The sequence below is a fragment of the Caenorhabditis remanei genome, chromosome III (genome assembly GCF_010183535.1).
Source record: "Caenorhabditis remanei strain PX506 chromosome III, whole genome shotgun sequence".
NCBI lineage: Eukaryota > Metazoa > Nematoda > Chromadorea > Rhabditida > Rhabditidae > Caenorhabditis > Caenorhabditis remanei.
In genome coordinates this window covers 14,509,994-14,526,899 of record NC_071330.1, presented here as the reverse complement: position 1 = coordinate 14,526,899, position 16,906 = coordinate 14,509,994, and the positions used below count along the sequence as shown (strand labels likewise).

The 16,906-nt window shown below is 41.7% G+C and overlaps 2 protein-coding genes across 2 annotated transcripts; both read left to right on the top strand.

Moving 5' to 3' along the window:
- Positions 1–2,173: 2,173 nt before the first annotated feature.
- GCK72_011369 (uncharacterized protein) lies at positions 2,174–3,190 on the top strand (the record flags this gene model as incomplete). Its single annotated transcript, XM_053728404.1, has 4 exons — positions 2,174–2,274; positions 2,328–2,431; positions 2,523–2,719; positions 2,771–3,190. 4 exons carry the CDS (start codon positions 2,174–2,176, stop codon positions 3,188–3,190), a joined length of 822 nt encoding a protein of 273 aa, XP_053587981.1.
- An 11,876-nt stretch (positions 3,191–15,066) lies between these two features.
- GCK72_011368 (uncharacterized protein) lies at positions 15,067–15,907 on the top strand (the record flags this gene model as incomplete). The annotated part of the gene is made up of 3 exons (XM_053728403.1): positions 15,067–15,167; positions 15,316–15,652; positions 15,704–15,907. The coding sequence occupies 3 exons, from the start codon at positions 15,067–15,069 to the stop codon at positions 15,905–15,907; spliced, it is 642 nt and encodes a 213-aa protein (XP_053587980.1).
- Between the last annotated feature and the right edge of the window lie 999 nt (positions 15,908–16,906).

Below are 16,906 nucleotides of genomic sequence, written 5' to 3'. Positions count from 1 at the left end.
CAGACGGTTCGAATGAGTATAATCATCACTGTGTTCCGATCATTTTGGGGTTTCGGCACGAAAACTACAGTAACCCGAAAATTTTTAAATGTGGGCATGATTATATTTTTCTGAAAGCTCCTGTCTTGCTGATTCTATAAAACTGAAAAATATGCTGTTTGGAACAAATCTGACCGAGTTACGATAGTTTTAGCGCAGGAGGTTATAGGCGTTATTATACTTTTCTGGAAATAAAAAATCGGTTTTACAGGTTTTGTCACGATAACTTTAGGGTTACAGTAGGTCAGAGAATTTCGAAACGTATTAATTTTAAGCGTTTTTGATGGTGCTGGGCTGAAAATTGTAAAAATTGGGGACCGTTTCACCAATTATTTACATCAACCAGGTTTTCGTCAGTTCGAAAAAAAAAAGAAAGTTCACAATGAGTCATACTTCTGGAGTCTTATAGAAAAAAATAACTTTTCGTCCGTTAATTCCACTGATAAGATTTGCTGCTTTCGTGGTCGTTTCCCTTATCTCTGATTCACAATTGATAACGTTTTATTTACTCTTTTCAAATGCTTCAAAACGCAACCAGACACAATTCAAATAACTAACTCGAAACTTTTCGCAGTTTTTTTTAAAAATTCCCAATTTCAAAATTCTTCATCATTTCAACTGATAAGACCTTCTATTTAGTATTTACATCGAAGAAAACTTTAAAACTTTTACAGAGCTATCACTAGAAATGATGATCATAATGGAGTACAAAAGTGCTATTTACAAATATCCTGGTGGCAAAAACTTCGTCCATTTGGAGACAAGTCGCGCAAATGATATTATTTGGTAAGTCAAGTTAGCATTCTATTCACAGTTTATTTTTTAAGTGCCTGGAGCGCAAAAAATGGCGACACGGACTATAAAATGATACAATTCGAATGGAAATTCGACTTGAGCAAAATCAAAAGTTGGAGGAGAGTTGACGAGCTGAATGGTTATATAACTGTCAAATCCAAGCAAAATTATTCACTCCCGGAAACGTTTGAAGTGAAAGTAACAAAAGAGAACAGAGTTATCACAAGAATGTTCAAAACCGACAATTTCATCAATAATATCAGTTACGTATTCTCTCATTCCTCATTATGCCACGGAACCTGAAATGTATTTGCCATTCGAAAAAAGTCGGAAAGCCGGAAAAATGGGAAATTCCGATGTCCGGTTTTGAACAAGCAAGGCTGTAAAGTTTCAAAAAAAAAGTGGGATTCAAAATAAAGTTATCTGATAAAAAAGTCGGTTTAAAAAGTATTGAAACATGAAACTTTCAAGTCACAAAATATAATTATCGCAGTGAAAAAAGAAGGTTACTGTACTTTTTAAACTTCAAAATTGAATTTGTGAACCAAAGACGATCATCCCCATATCAGAGCTCTCCGGTGTAATATAATATTACCCATTCGCCAGTGGCTGACCACTCGATAAAAGTTCAGCCCGGGGACGCGGAGTGGGTTTCGTTGCGGAATTTCGATTTACGTTGGCTCTTGACCGTACTTTAGCAATTAAAATTTTTATACTACGGTAGTCGCGTCGAGACCCACTCCGCGTTCCCGGGCCGAACTTTTAGCGAGTGGTCAGCCACCAATGAGTAATAAAAGTCTTCCACGAAAACTACAGTATGTTATGCGTCTTCACACACGGTGTACTGTAGTTACCCCGTGCGTAAAGATACTCGTTTGAAACATGGTACTCGAAACGTCTCAATGTGCTGAGCGCATAAATGTATAACCCACTTACTGCAAAATCGGGTGACCATTTCACGACACCCGGTTTTCGTCAGTTTGAAAAAAAAATTAACAATGAGTCATACTCCTGGAATCTTATACAAAAAGTTGGCTTTGCAACTTTCGTGGTCGTTTCCCTTATCTCTGATTCACAACTCATTTGAGAGCAAGTGGTCACGTAAATTAGGCGGGGCAGACTGACAGGTCTATAAATGACGAACACACGCCAGCCTTGCCAATGTATTTCACAATTCCGAAATTCTTTATGACTTCCACTGATAAGACCTTCTATTTAACACTCCCAACCGATTATTCATGAGCATTTCCCTTATCTCTGTTTTAGGGCGTTTTACATAATACTTTTGAATGCTTCTACACTTGAAAAACTAAATAAACTTACAGAGGTATCACTGGAAATGGCCGATGACGTAATCAAGTACGAAAGTGCAGCGTACAGCATTTTTCGCAACGAAGACGTAATCCATTTAGAGACAAGTACTGTAGATGAAATTACTTGGTAAGTCGAGTAATAGAGCTATTTTTATTTATTATTTACGTTCAATTTTCAAGCATCTGGAGCGGAAGTGAGGATGTCAGAGACGTCCAAAGAATGTGCTTCGAATGGGAATTCGACTGGGGCAAAATCAACAATCTGAGAGTTAACAAATTGACTGGTAATTATCATATCCAATTATCATATATATATAATTATCATATCCGATGATAAACGTTTTCCGCCGCATAAGTTTGAAGTAAATCTAACAGAAGAGAGAAAAATTCTCAGGAGACATATGAGAACCGATTATGTCAATAATGATGTCAGATTCAAGTATTCCCTCATTCCTCACTATGTCACGGAACTCGAAGAACCATCTTACAATTACAATGAGATGTGTACTCTATTCGAACAAAAGGATTCAGTACTAGTGGTTGAAGGAAAGAATCTCCATGTCAGCAAAGCGGTTGGTATACTCAAAAAAGTGAAATTTTAATTACAAAAAATGTATTTCCAGTTCTTGTCCTACCACTCCGAGTACTTCCGTGAACTCTTCTCATCAGACTACAAAGAATCACAAATGGATGAGATTCCAATCAAAGACGTCTCATTTCAAGATTTCGCTATTCTTCTCAGCAGTTTCTCTCCGAATCCAGTGTTCCCAAACGACGACACCGTCGACAAACTTTTGGAAATGTCTCGTCGATTCATGGTGCTCTCTGTCATAAACATCATCGAGTATCATCTTTTAAATAACTCAAAAATCGATGATAAGAAGATGTTGTGGTTGGCTGACGAGTATGGAATGTCGAAACTTCTGGAGAAATGTATTTGTGGATTAACAATTGAGAAAGTGAAGAATTTTGCTCAATCTCCTCAATATGGAAAGCTGTCGGATAGTGCCAAAGCAAAAATTCTCGATCGTCTCGTAAAATAACATAATTGTTATATATGTATCAAATCAGCATTTTTTGAAAGGTTTTTAACTATAATAGGAATGAACATATTTTTAAACCAGATTCTCAAAATTCTGTTTTGAAAATGTTTGTTTTATTGCCTCGTTTAATAAGGTTGACGTCCATGGTGTGAACTTGGACCTTATCCTTCCACTTACTTAAATCCAACACTTACGAACACGGTCTCGATTACATAAATATTTATTAGAGGAGACTAAAGAATAAGAAAGATAAAGTTAACTTAAAGAGGGAGACTAATACTAAAGGGGCTTAATGAGAATAAACATATAAAACTATAAAAGAGATAATTAAAGATTAAATAATAGACCGCAAGACGGTTGGTCTGTCTTGGGACCTAGCACTCCGCTACTACTGACCCTCGGGTGTCGACAACCCCGCGCGGGAGAAAGGGAGAGAGACACAGAGTAAAGGGAACGCCCCTCAAATGAGAGAACGTTCAAAGTACCATGTGACATCCCCCCTCCTTCCGGAAGAGCATCGACGTCCTCGGAGACTTATACATAATATTGGGGAACCTACAGTTAAACTGATATTTACAAGTAAATTCCTAAATGACTAAGGGGTGAAATAATGGGAAATATAATAAAACATAATACACTCGATATACAATAAGAATTACAATAATAAATACAATACAATTAATACAACATAAACAACAATGCCGCTACACCAGGGAACCACGACTGTCCAAATTGAAGAAGCATGAAGAACACGATTGAACTCGAGTAGACACGCAGTTGGCCAATGACTCGAACTCGTAGATGGCCATTGATCCACGATTGAATCATCCACAATCCACAATCCACGAGATTGCCAACGAAAATCCATCTTCCAAATTTGACTCGAAGAATCCATCAAAACTGCTCCAAAAGGCACCGGAAACTTTTAAATTTGGATTACGGTAGGCGCGGCGCCATCGAAATGTTCCCTCGCTTTTAAGCTGAGCAAATGCGCATTCCCATGCTTACCGTACCACAAGTTACGAAAACCATCCAATTTCATTCGATTTTCTTCCATTTTTCTTCATTTTTCTTCGTTTTCCTTTGAATTTTCTTCTTTCTTCAACGATTTTCGTGCCAAATTCCATGTTTCGCAACAAATTCTCAACCAAAATTGTGAATTTTCAGCTAAAACATGTCTCGTGTCGCTGCTTTCCTGTGTGACGCTGCTTGCTCGTTCCACGGCTTCTGCATGCAGATGTTGGAGTCATTCCAGTGTGTCTGCGATGAAGGCTGGGTCGGAGAGATTTGTGAGCAGGTGGCCGAAACTGCGGCGTCCCCCCTCGTCAACACGACTGTCTCGGCTCCTGTCGTGACCACTGTCGCCAGCAGCTCCGGAGGTAAATGAAAGAAATTTTGAAATAAAATAACTCAACATTTTCAGCCTGGACCATCTTCATCCTTGTCGGATTCGGCTTCGTCGTTCTCGTCCTCCTCCTTCTTCTTTTTCTTTTCTTGACTCGTCGTCAGGATCAGCTGTTGGATGACAGTCTCTGCTGAGCTTTTTGTTCTTCTTTTCTTGTTGTTTTTGTTGTTGTTGTTGTTCTTTTGTAATACACGTTGTTTTTTTTTTCCTTGGTTGATGTGGCAGCAAACAGACATAATTGGAGGGTAGATGATGAAATGACCCGATAACATACGATAGATTTGACCCGAAGATACGCGATTGTAAACAGACGGACCATCATTCTTCTGCGGGGTCCTCCGGTGTTGTGGGGACTTCTTTCTCTTCCGATTTGTACACTTTGCATCGATTCTTGTGCACTGTCCGTGTCTTCTCGGTCTTCGATCTCGTATTCGGTCCTGAGTGTTGAACTGTGACGTTTGGATCCTGAACATCTGTAACCAGATATGGTCCCAGAAACTGTTTTCCGATCTTGTTGTATCGAGCTTCTCGAATCCAAACTTTATCACCAATCTTGATTTCCACGTCATTCAGGTTATTCTTGTTGTCATGAATTTCCTCTTGCTTGCGTGTTTTCTTCTCAATATTTGCGTGACACTCTTTTTGTAGAACTTCGTGGGTCTCCTTCAATGTTTGCACATGGTCATTCACATTTTCCGCGTGGTCCTTCGGTGGAAGGGCGTTCCGTAGTGGTGACCTTGCCTCCTGTCCGTGCATTACGACGTGTGGACTCACTCCGGTGGTCGTATTGATCGCATTGTTGTACGCGTGGACGAGCGTTTGCAATTCCTTATCCCATTCGTCTTTGTCTTCGATTTGGCGGATCATCACTTCAATCGTCTGGTTGGCACGTTCAACTTGTCCATTGGCTTCATGATGGTAAGGTGTACTCATTTTGTGCTCCACTTTCAGCGATTTCAGTATATCACGAAAAACGTGTGAAGTGTAGTTCGTTCCTTGATCCGTAACCAATAATTTCGGTGTTCCAAATCTTGCAACCACTCGATCCTTGAAGACTGAACATAGTACTTCGGCAGTTTGATCTTGAACTGGTTCCGCAATGATAAATTTGCTGAACGCATCAACAAATACAGCAATATATCGATTCCGTTGAGTTGTTTCCGGTAGCGGACCAATATAATCCGAATGTACTCTTTCGAATGGCGATGTCGTCTTTTCGAATCTTCCCAGCTTGGCTCTTATTCTCAGTTTTGCAGAGTCCTTGTTTTGCTGGCAGACGGCGCATCTTTCGACGACTTTCTGAATGGATTGATGCATTCCCTTCCATGTGGCAATTGATTTGACACGTTGCAATGTTTTCTCGAATCCTAGATGGGCACTCTCGAAGAGAGATTCGTGAATCATCTTGGTGAGTTCTTTTCCATATTGCGATTTGGGTGGAAGAAGAATAATCCATTCTTTTTCTGGTGTTCTAAGGAATACAACGTCGTCATGAATGGTGAATTTCTTCAAATTGTTTGCCATATCCAAGATCCTCTCATCTTTGGATTGTTCCTCTCGAACTTTGGCAAAATCGATGTTGTGATTACTGGTTAAGGCATTGATTGCAGGTGGTACATCTACGGTGGCAATCTCTCCTTTCTTTTTGGTGTTCTGCTTGTCTGGCGTTGATTCGGTGTCTTCTTTCTTCTCTGGATGATATCTCGAAAGAGTATCACAAACGATGTTCTGCTTGCCTGGTCGATACTGGATGTTGATATTCATGTCCTGGATGGTGAGTTGATATTTTCCAAGACGTCCAGCTAACTCCTTTCGGTACATCAAAGACTTCAATGGTGAATGGTCCGTTATGATAGTGGTATGAGCACCATCAATATACGGGCGAAAAGTCTTGGCAGCGAACACTAATCCCAGAGCTTCCAATTCGATAGCAGGGTAGTTCTTCTCGAATCGATTGTAGACACGGCTAGCGTAGGCAACAACTCTCAAATCTTTCTCATCATCACCTTGTTGTTGATACAATACAGCTCCAACTCCTTTTCCAGAAGCATCAACTTCGATGACGAATGGTTTTCCAAGACGAGGAGCTACCAAAATTGGTTCGGTAGTCAAAGCATCCTTGAGTTGTTGAAATGCTTGTTGACGCTCAGAAGTCCATTCGAACTTTTCATCTTTCTTGGTGAGTTCGATAATTGGAGCAGCAATCTTTGAGAAGTTGTTCACAAAACGTCGATAAAATGAGGCCATTCCAATGAAAGCACGAACATCTTTCACAGTTTTCGGTCTTGGAAAGTCGGTGACAGCTTTTGTCTTGGCTGGATCCGGTTTGATTCCATCCTTTGAAACAAGAAATCCCAGAAATGAAATCTCACTCAAAGCAAACTTCGATTTTTCAGCTTTCAACTTCATCCCGATTTGTTCGATCTTTCCCAGAACTTCATCGATGTCTTGTAGATGCTCTTCGACACTTCCAGATGTGATGATGACGTCATCGATGTAGACGAAAATCCGGGCTCTGACTTGCTCGATAAGTAAGTTCATGCATCTTTGAAATGTGCCAGGCGATCCTTTGAGTCCCATTGGCATCCGTAGATATTCGAATGCTCCCAGGAAACAAGCAAAAGCAGTCCTTTGACAATGTTCTGGCTCTACCAAAATTTGGTGAAATCCCGATTGAAAATCCAAACTGGTATATAGTTCTTGTCCACCACACAAGTCCAATATTTCTTGAATATTCGGTATAACTGACTGCACAGGCTTCGTAACTGCATTGAGTCCTCGAAAATCCACTGTAAAACGCCATGTTTTACCATCCGCTTTTCGAACCAAAACGATAGGGGCGAGAAATGGAGAATTCGAGGGTCTGATGATCCTCTGTTCCAGCATTAATCTGATTTGCTTTCCAATTTCTTCTCGTTTTTCCAGCGGAATTCGATAAATCTTCGTCTGGGGAATCTTACATCCTTCTTCCAAATCGATTCGGTGTTTGATTGGACCGGTGTATTCTCCTAATATACCGTCTGGACCAACGAATGCTTCGGCATGCGCGTCGATGATCACTCTCAGGACTTCCTTTTGATTTTCGGTGAGTTTTGATTTTGAAAGATCCACCCAATCTGATATCCGAAAGTTTTTAGGTGTCTCCTGGGGAAGTTTTGGTAGTTTCGATTCCCAGTCTGCTTCCGGTGATCCTCTGACTTCATTCATCGTTTTCACTTGTCCAATCTTCGATCCGATGGCAATAGGTTTGTTTTTCTTGAGACGAACACTTGTAGATGAAGGGTTGAAAACTTGAACCATAGTTTTTCCTTTCGGTCCGACTCTGACAAGCACTCTTCCTACGGCATACACGTCATCACTGTCTTCTTGAGTATCTTCCATGTAGAGCTCAGTTCCCATATCCTCGGTGTAATTCGGAATAATTGCAGGGATAACCGCTTCTGATTGTGGCTCGATGATGGTTTCCTTTTGAGGGAAAACTTCGATTTTCTCTTCGACGGTGACGGCGTTCAATTGGATCTCACAGGCTCCAATCTTGACGTATCCTTTGTGGACGTTGATACTGAAGTCGTGATTTTTGTTGATTTCGTTGACGAAATCCGTTCCAAGAAGAAGTGGTGCTGGACAATCTCCATCACGAGAAACCAAAAATGTATGAGGTATGTAGAAATCTCCAATCTTGATGGTAGCTTGAGTCGTTCCCAAGAATGGAATAGAAGATCCATTGGCGGCTTGAGCAGGTGGTACATTACTCGCATTGATTTTTGTCCTTACAGATGAAAGTGGCATATAACTCACTGCAGCTCCACTGTCGACCAGTGCTTCGAGGATTTTTCCTTCCATATTCACATCGATATGAGGCAATTTGGCAATTTTGAATCGGCATTTGTTCACAACAGCATTGATCTTGATTACTGGATAGTCATCTGCGGCAACCACTGGCTCATAGTGGGCTCGTTGATCCATATGCACGTTGTTGATTCTGGCCAAAGCTTGAGTAGCTTGAGTAGCTAATCCAATCGCCACATTCGCTGTCTCTCGAGTTGCTCTCTTCGTAAGTTTTGCAGCTCTTCTGAATGCTCGGAACTTGAAATACAAGTAGATGAAGCAAATGAATAGTAGAATAACGATGACAGGTGCAGCAATCCACATGAGTAGTTGAACGACGGAAAAGAAAACTTTCTCCAATCCTTTTCCAATTGAAGTGACTGTAGACTTGTAGATTTCCTTCGCAGATTTGTGGACTTTTGAAGTTGTATTCTTGATAAATTCCAATCCATCACTCAAATATCCTCCTTGAATCAAACTATTTTCCAGATCACGTTGATATCTCGAAGCTCGGCGCTCCTTCTCCTTATCAGCTCCTGTCGAAACACCAGTTTCTTCGTCCATCGTTGTGTAGAACGTCTTTGGTGCATCCAGGAGAAATTGATCTTGGGTAATTTTGTTTGGTCGATTCAATTGTTGAGGGTTCACTTCACGATTTTCAGCTCCGATCCATCTGTTGTTCTCCAAACGAATTCCTGGTGGTCTTTCATTGCATGGGATGACAACTGCTTTTCCGACGAGATCGTCCGAACCAGGTAATTGAAACCATAAATCTCCATCAACGATAACAGGAATCAAATCGTAACAGGTATCATTTACCTTCCTATCCCAATGGATTGTCGAAGGTGTCACTGTACGGCATTTTGAAACCATCAAAGTATCTCCAACTCTCTTTGCTGACACATCCTTTCTTTTCAGCAAATGTCTCACGGCGGCTGTCGGATCAATTGAAAGCAATGTTTCGAATAATGATGCAGTCGCAAATTGGTCCTTGCAAGTGTCGACGAAACTCTCCTCAATCGATTTCTTCGAATAGGACGGACTGTCCATGGAGTTTTCGGTGATGACATCTTGAGGCTGTTGAGACGCAGTAAGCTTACTTTGATGTGAAGGCGGCTTGACGGTCGGTGGCGGCATCGTAGTCGTTGTCGTCGTTGTCGTTGATCGAATGATGGTAGTTGTCGTTGTGGCTGGACGTGTTGGAGCAATTGGAGGTGACCATGAAGCTTCATCGAGTGGTCTGATGTCCGGTTGACTTTTCAGCTTGGCTTCATCGAATCGTGGAGCGACATACTTGGAATCCAAATGAAGAAAATCAGCTGCACTTGGTCCAAATTCTCTTTCCAACAGTGGGTCGAACATGAAGGCATCCTTGCTGTCGATCAATCCAAGCATTGTCCGTTCTTCTCTGGTCAACTCTCTCTTCAGCTGGGTAAGTCTTCTTCTTTCTCTCCAAGCGTATTGAGCAATCCGGATTGCTTTCAGCGCGATCACCATTTCTCCCTGTGGATGTTTCCGATCTTCCGGGTAGAACTTCGTTCGAGTGGTCAGCAGCTGGTTCGTGACATTGTACATTTTGAATTCCTTCAAAATGTCCGCATTGTCGATGGGATTTGTCAGCTTCGGAACTTCCTCAAGACGGCGCACTCCCAGAACTTTCCAGACGATTGGGGTGGAAAAGTTCTGGCCAATCTCAAATTGAATCCATTCTCCATCAGCTCCTTTGATTCCGGCTACCTCTCTCCTCTTCCGAATCCAGAACGGCTCGTCCCGCAGGAACTGATGTTTCGGCCGTCGGTGAAAGTGGTCCGGGAACTCAATGAGGAGTCCATCATCCGTCAGAAGGGCCTCGTTCAAGTAGCAGTCGTCTTTTATCTGGTTCAACTTCCGTAAGTCCTTGTCAATCCTGGAGAAAACTCCAGTCTCTTCAAGGGCTACGTGATTGAGGTCCAGAATGGCTTCAGTCGAGTAGGCGGATCGGAATGGGCACTCTCTTCTCGGTGATTGTGGCATCCAAACAATCGTGGCTTGTCCGGTCCTACAGCTTCCCGACTCCCAGCTGCACGTTTCCATCGATCCAAGATCCGAAACGATGGTGGATCCGTCCAAAGTTCCTACGTGTCCCGTCTGGAGGGTGAATTCCAGCACGTGATTAACGTAGGATCCAAACCAGAGCGTCTTGTTGTTGATTTCCGTTCCGAGTGAGTTCGAACGCCACATTCCTGGTGAAATTTCTTCCAATTTCCCTCCATCAAATTTCTTTTCAGATGCGGCTCTCCGGCATTCTTCTTCTGGCACTTCCAACTGCTTCCCGACTTCCGCAACTGTCCGATGGTAAATAGACAAAATTCCGAAAGTTTTTGCCTCGATCTCCGTCTTGAAGCATTTGACGGCTTCCAGCTGGTTGACTTCCGATCGAGCGACGAAGACATTCACTTGGTGACGTCGTAGTTGAAGCTCGTTGTTGAAGATGCAAGGGATGATGGGTGGAGGAATGAAAGTGTTTCCATTAACGCCAAATCCACAGATTTGGTGTGACGACGATGCAGCTGCTCCATGGAACAACGCAAACACCATCATCAATCCCATAAGGAAATTGCTGATGCTATTTACGTTAGCTCTAGGTTGGTTACCTTGATTTCCACGATTTCCATGAGTTGTACCATTTGTGATTTGAGGGAATCCGGTTGGCTGTTGCTGCTGCTGCTGCTGGAACTGCTGCTGTGGATGGAACTGATGTTGCTGGTACTGCTGGTTTTGGAACTGCTGAGGCTGGAACTGTTGCTGTTGGAATCCATTTCCTTGGAATCCGGAGAATCCTTGGAATCCTTGAAATCCGTTGCCGTTTCCTCTGCGTCCGAATCTTCCGCGATTTCCTCCTCTGCCACGGGTGTTTCCACGATTCGGTCCATTGAATCCTTGATTCTGGTTCGCATTGAATCCTTGATTCTGGTTCGCATTGAATCCTTGATTCTGGTTCGGATTGAATCCACCTTGCTGCTTCTGGTGGTAAAACTGGACGGCAGCAATCATGGCGTCTCCTTCCTCCTCTTCAGCTTCAATCTTCAGCAGCCTACTGATCTTCTCGGCTTGAAGAGTCATGTCTCGCAGTGTCCTCGGCACGGTGGGCAGGCGTCGGATTTCGGTCCGGATGTTCCTGTGGACGCCGTTCAGGAACTGGGACGCCATCAGACGTTCCCGAGATACTGTCTCGAGATCGTCGTAGGCGTACGAGCCCACCCTCTTGATCTTCTCGGCGAACTCTCGGATTGACAGTTTTCCTTGGACCAGCGTAGCCATTTCTTGAAGAGCGACCTCCTTGTCAGCTTCACATTCGTGAAGTTTCACGAACGCGTCGGACATCGTTTTCCATGAAGTGAGTTCGTCTTCCTTCAGTGTGTTGAACCTCTCCCTTGCGGGATTTTCTAGGAAGAACGGCATCAGCGGAATGCCCGTTTTGGCTGGGACGTTGATCAGGCGGAGCAGCTTTCCCACGTCGTTGAGCCATACGACGAGGTCAGCTGCTCTTCCGTCCTTAAACTTTTTGGTACTCTTCTCCAATAGTCGGATGATGTCAGCCGTATCCTTCCAGATCTTCTTGGAGTTCACCCTCAATCTTGGACCATCCATCGCACATTGGTCCTCCAACTCCAACTCCGAGTCGCTTAACACCGGTTTCTGCTCGTTTTGCTCTCCATTGAGACTCATCTTTGGCGATGGAGCGATTGACGACTTCAGTTGGAAATGTCGAACGGTGAGTGTTTCCGATCCCGATTCAGATTCCGGAGGAGAAAAATTTGGCGATGAATTGGCAGAGACAAATGGAGATGACAGTGGTGATGAGGAAATTGGAGATAGAAGAGCAGAGAATGGAGGAGTGAGTTGAGAAGAAGGGCTTGAGATCGGAGTTGATGAGAATATAGAGCCAAATAATTCGGAATCAGATAAATCGATATCAAACGGATTAACTCTTACAGATTTTCCCGGAGGTGTTGTTGGAGTTCCTTGGTCCGTTGTCTCCTGCTTTCCAGCTTCTTCTGCTTTCAATTTTCCGAATGGAGTGTAGTTCAGAAGGGTCGTGAAGAATCCTTTTGTATTGGACGGTGAGTTTTTCTTTTGAGCAATGAGAGTTTCTTCAGCTGTGGTTTTTTCAACTGGAGGTTCTTCAACTGGAGGTTCTTCAACTGGAAGTTCTTCAACTGGAAGTTCTTCAACTTCGACTTTGACTTCTTTGTTTCCTGTCGACTTCTTGGACTTCTTGGACTTCGTAGGCGGCTTCTTGACTTTCCCAGATGTAGTTGTTGTTGCAGATGTTGATGCAGATGTCGATGCAGATGTTGATGCAGTTGTTGATGCTGCTAACTTTGATAATTCCTCTTCCTTGTCCTTTCTCGTCTGACTTCTCGTGCGGATGCTCGATTCAGGTAAGACGGGTTTGTCTCTCTTCGGCTTGTCTTCCAGGTTGTTGATGAAAGAAGATTGATATTACGGTAAGCGAAGGTAAGGTGAAGAGCGATGAGAAGGATGAAAGGATAGAAGAGCGAGAGATGAGAAGAATGAATGAGAACAGTAGGAGGTCACAAACAGAAGCTGTGGCAAATCCCAAAGCAATCGAAGGAAAAATTCAAAACTGAGAAAAGAATTTGACGAACGAAAAGCAGAGGAAAATGACGACAACTCTGATAGGGTGCTTCAATGAATGAATGAATGAATAAACCCTTCTTACTATCTTATTATTCTGTGGGCGTGGTCTCTCAATCTCTCGATTGTTTACGGCAGATGCATATGCATATTCCGAATTGTTTACCGCATTCGCCCGCGGTGCCACCCGGTGCAGCTGTCACTAATGTTGCGAGCGTAGTAATCCGATGCGATGGAGAGATAGGCATATTGTTTACCGCATAGGACATATGGGTGAACGCACTCTTATCGGTTCCGCACGCTTAATGACTTTGTTTACCAGATGGCGCACTGTTCGCATTAAGGTTTCTGATAGATTCTGGAGATGCCATCCAGTGTAAACAATCTATCGTACTGGCTTGTGTCAGTTCACTTCCTGGCACCTTGTGCACCAGATGAGTGTCTGTGGATGCATCTGTCACGACTTTCCGTGGCCAGACGGACAAACATGGTTTACGACTCCATGTCTCGACTCTAAATTTAAAAATTGAATTTTGTTGGGGCATCGAAAAATAAATTTTGCGTAATAGCTAGTCTTTTCCAGAGAACTTTAGCTACGAGTCGAAATCTTTCTTGGCTAATTATACGACGGCTTTTCACTAAATGCGCTTCTCCTGGACCCTCTCGGTATCTCAGGATGCCTTTACACTGATAGACTTTGGCCGAGTCTAAATATGCCTTGACTCACGCTAACCAACCTTAAGGATAAAATATATATATATATTAGGACCACAAAGACGGTTCTCAGCCCGCTTGTCCAAATAGCCTTTCCGGTATTCGTGGCCTGGAAACCAACGAATTGAGTAAAGAGAGACGTTACTTCCGTTCCCCCACCGGTGTCGTTTGTTATTATTATTATTAAAACTTAATCAACATCGCGATGAATTTGAAATGAATTTGAGATAAGAGGGATACATAAGAGATAGGTGATAGGATCTAGGTCGCCAAGAAAAGATTATGATGCGCGGAGATAACATACACAGAATTGAACTCCAAACCCTTGGAATTACCCTGCTAAATGAGTTGAAATGAGATAACAGGGGGTCCTAAAGTGTGGAAGTGAGCTAGCAACTTCTCACAACCCAAATTGGTGCGCGAACCTCTGAAATCCGGTTAACCAAAACACAATGAGACCGTCCAAGGTGACACTAAAAACCTCGCAGTGCAATTGAGTAGATGGTGCTAGGACCTATCTTCCGTTTACAAGGAAGAGTTCTCGTGAAGGAAAGTGGGAAAACGTAGCACTCATGACTCTCTCAGTGAAACTGGATCATACTAGAGTTCGGTGTGGGACCTCCATTTAATAAGGTTGACGTCCATGGTGTGAACTTGGACCTTATCCTTCCACTTACTTAAATCCAACACTTACGAACACGGTCTCGATTACATAAATATTTATTAGAGGAGACTAAAGAATAAGAAAGATAAAGTTAACTTAAAGAGGGAGACTAATACTAAAGGGGCTTAATGAGAATAAACATATAAAACTATAAAAGAGATAATTAAAGATTAAATAATAGACCGCAAGACGGTTGGTCTGTCTTGGGACCTAGCACTCCGCTACTACTGACCCTCGGGTGTCGACAACCCCGCGCGGGAGAAAGGGAGAGAGACACAGAGTAAAGGGAACGCCCCTCAAATGAGAGAACGTTCAAAGTACCATGTGACACTCGGAAACTTTTTATAAAACATTGAAATTACTGATAAACAAATGCGACGCTTGCGAAAATGATCATGCGTATGATATTATTGAAGTCTTGTAAGAATTATAATTCTACTCATGGAATTTTACTGATAAGCTACTTTTGTGGTAGTTTCCCTTATTTAATTGATTGCATTTTATTTACTCTTTTCAAATTGTTCAAAACGCTTCTCAAACGCTTCTCGTATTTTTTGATATACCGAAATCGTAAAAGTGAGTTTTTTCCTAAATTATTACAATATTTTTAGACTATCTTCAAAAATGCCTAATGACGTAATCAAATACAAAAGCGCCGTTTGCAACATCTATCGCAACGAAGACGTTATTAATTTAGAGACAAGTACTGCAAATGATATTACTTGGTAAGTCACGTTACAGAGCTATTCTTATTTTTATCGTTCATTTTTCAAGTACCTGGAGCGGAAGATATCTCACTACTGACTTAAACTTTTATTTAATTAATATTTCATTTTTCTATTGGACATTCGACTAGAGCAAAATCAACAATAGGAGAGTTGACGAGCTGACAGGTTATATAATTGTCAAAGAAAAGGAAAATAGTTTCGATCCGACAAAGTTTGATGTGAAATTAACAGAAGAGTACAAAGTTATCACTGGAATGATCAGAAACTTAGATAACTCCAATGATGTCTGCTACGAGTATTGTCTCATTCCTCATTATGCTCCTGCACTTGAAAACCTCATTCCTCCATATATCGCGGAACCCGAAGAACCATCTCACGATGAGATGTTAAAACTAAAAATCAGCGATAAAATGTTTTTTCCATCCGAACGAAACGATAGAGTTCTAGTGGTGGAAGGAAAGAAACTTCATGTCAGTAAAGCGGTGGGTATATCCAAAAAAGTAAAATCTTTAAAAATTTTCAAAAATTTTCAGTTTCTGTCTTACAAAGAATCACAGATGGATGAGATTCCAATCAAAGACGTCTCATCTCAAGATTTCGCTCTTCTTCTCAGCAGTTTCTATCCGAATCCAGTGTTCCCCAACGATGCGACTGTCCATAAACTTCTGGAAATGTCTCGTCAATTCATGGTGCCCTCTGTCATAGACAGAATCCAGTGTTATCTGATTTATTACTAAATAATCGACGAAAAGAAGATGTTGTGGTTGGCTGACGACTACGGGATGTCGAAACTTCTGGAGAAATGTATTTGTGGACTAACAGTCGAAAAAGTGAAGACTTTGGCTGAATCGGAGGAATATGGAAAGCTGTCGGATAGTTCCAAAGTGAAAGTCCTCGATCGTCTCGTAAAAATGATATAATTATTTTTGAAATATTTTTAGCTTTTTTTATGTTCACAACACTTTCTTTACTTCTATGTTCCCATAAATTCCAAAATTCTGCACTGGGCCATTTTCAGAACATTAAAAGTGTTCTAGGTTGAAATAGAAACCAGGTCACTGTGTTATTTTACCATCGCATAACCAAGTAAGAAAAAATATTTTTAAATGTCATCCACTGGTTGACAAAATCAAGAAACCTTATTGCATGACAGTTTACGATACCTTAGGCAAGCCGAAGTTATCTCATCCGGATTCTTCTGGCTTGAGGTCTGTGTTTTATGCTTTCGGGCCTTTTATTTAGGTCATTGTGCCTTTTGCTAAACGGAGAGATATTAGAGTTTTGGTCAATGACTATAGCTTCTTCGGATGTGCATGTACATACAAAAACTTGTAAACTACAAAAGCTCCGCGCACAAAGTTTACCATTTTCCACTAAACATTGCAAGTGTCCCTTTATGACCAGTACTGAATGTGTATCAATAATTTCACAATTTATTGAACTCCGAGAATATGATTTAAAAATATGGTCATATACCTATTATAGTCAAAAACCTTTCAAAAAAAAGTGTTGAATTGATATATAAAAATTATATCATTTTAACGAGACGGTCGAGAACTTTCGCTTTGGTACTATCCGACAGCTTTCCATATTCTTGAGATTTTGCCAAATTCTTCAATTTCTCAAGTGTTAGTCCACAAATGCATTTCTCCAGAAGTGTCGGCATCCCGTACTCGTCTGCCAACCACAACATCTTTTTATTGTCGATTTTTGAGTTATTTAATAGATGATACTCG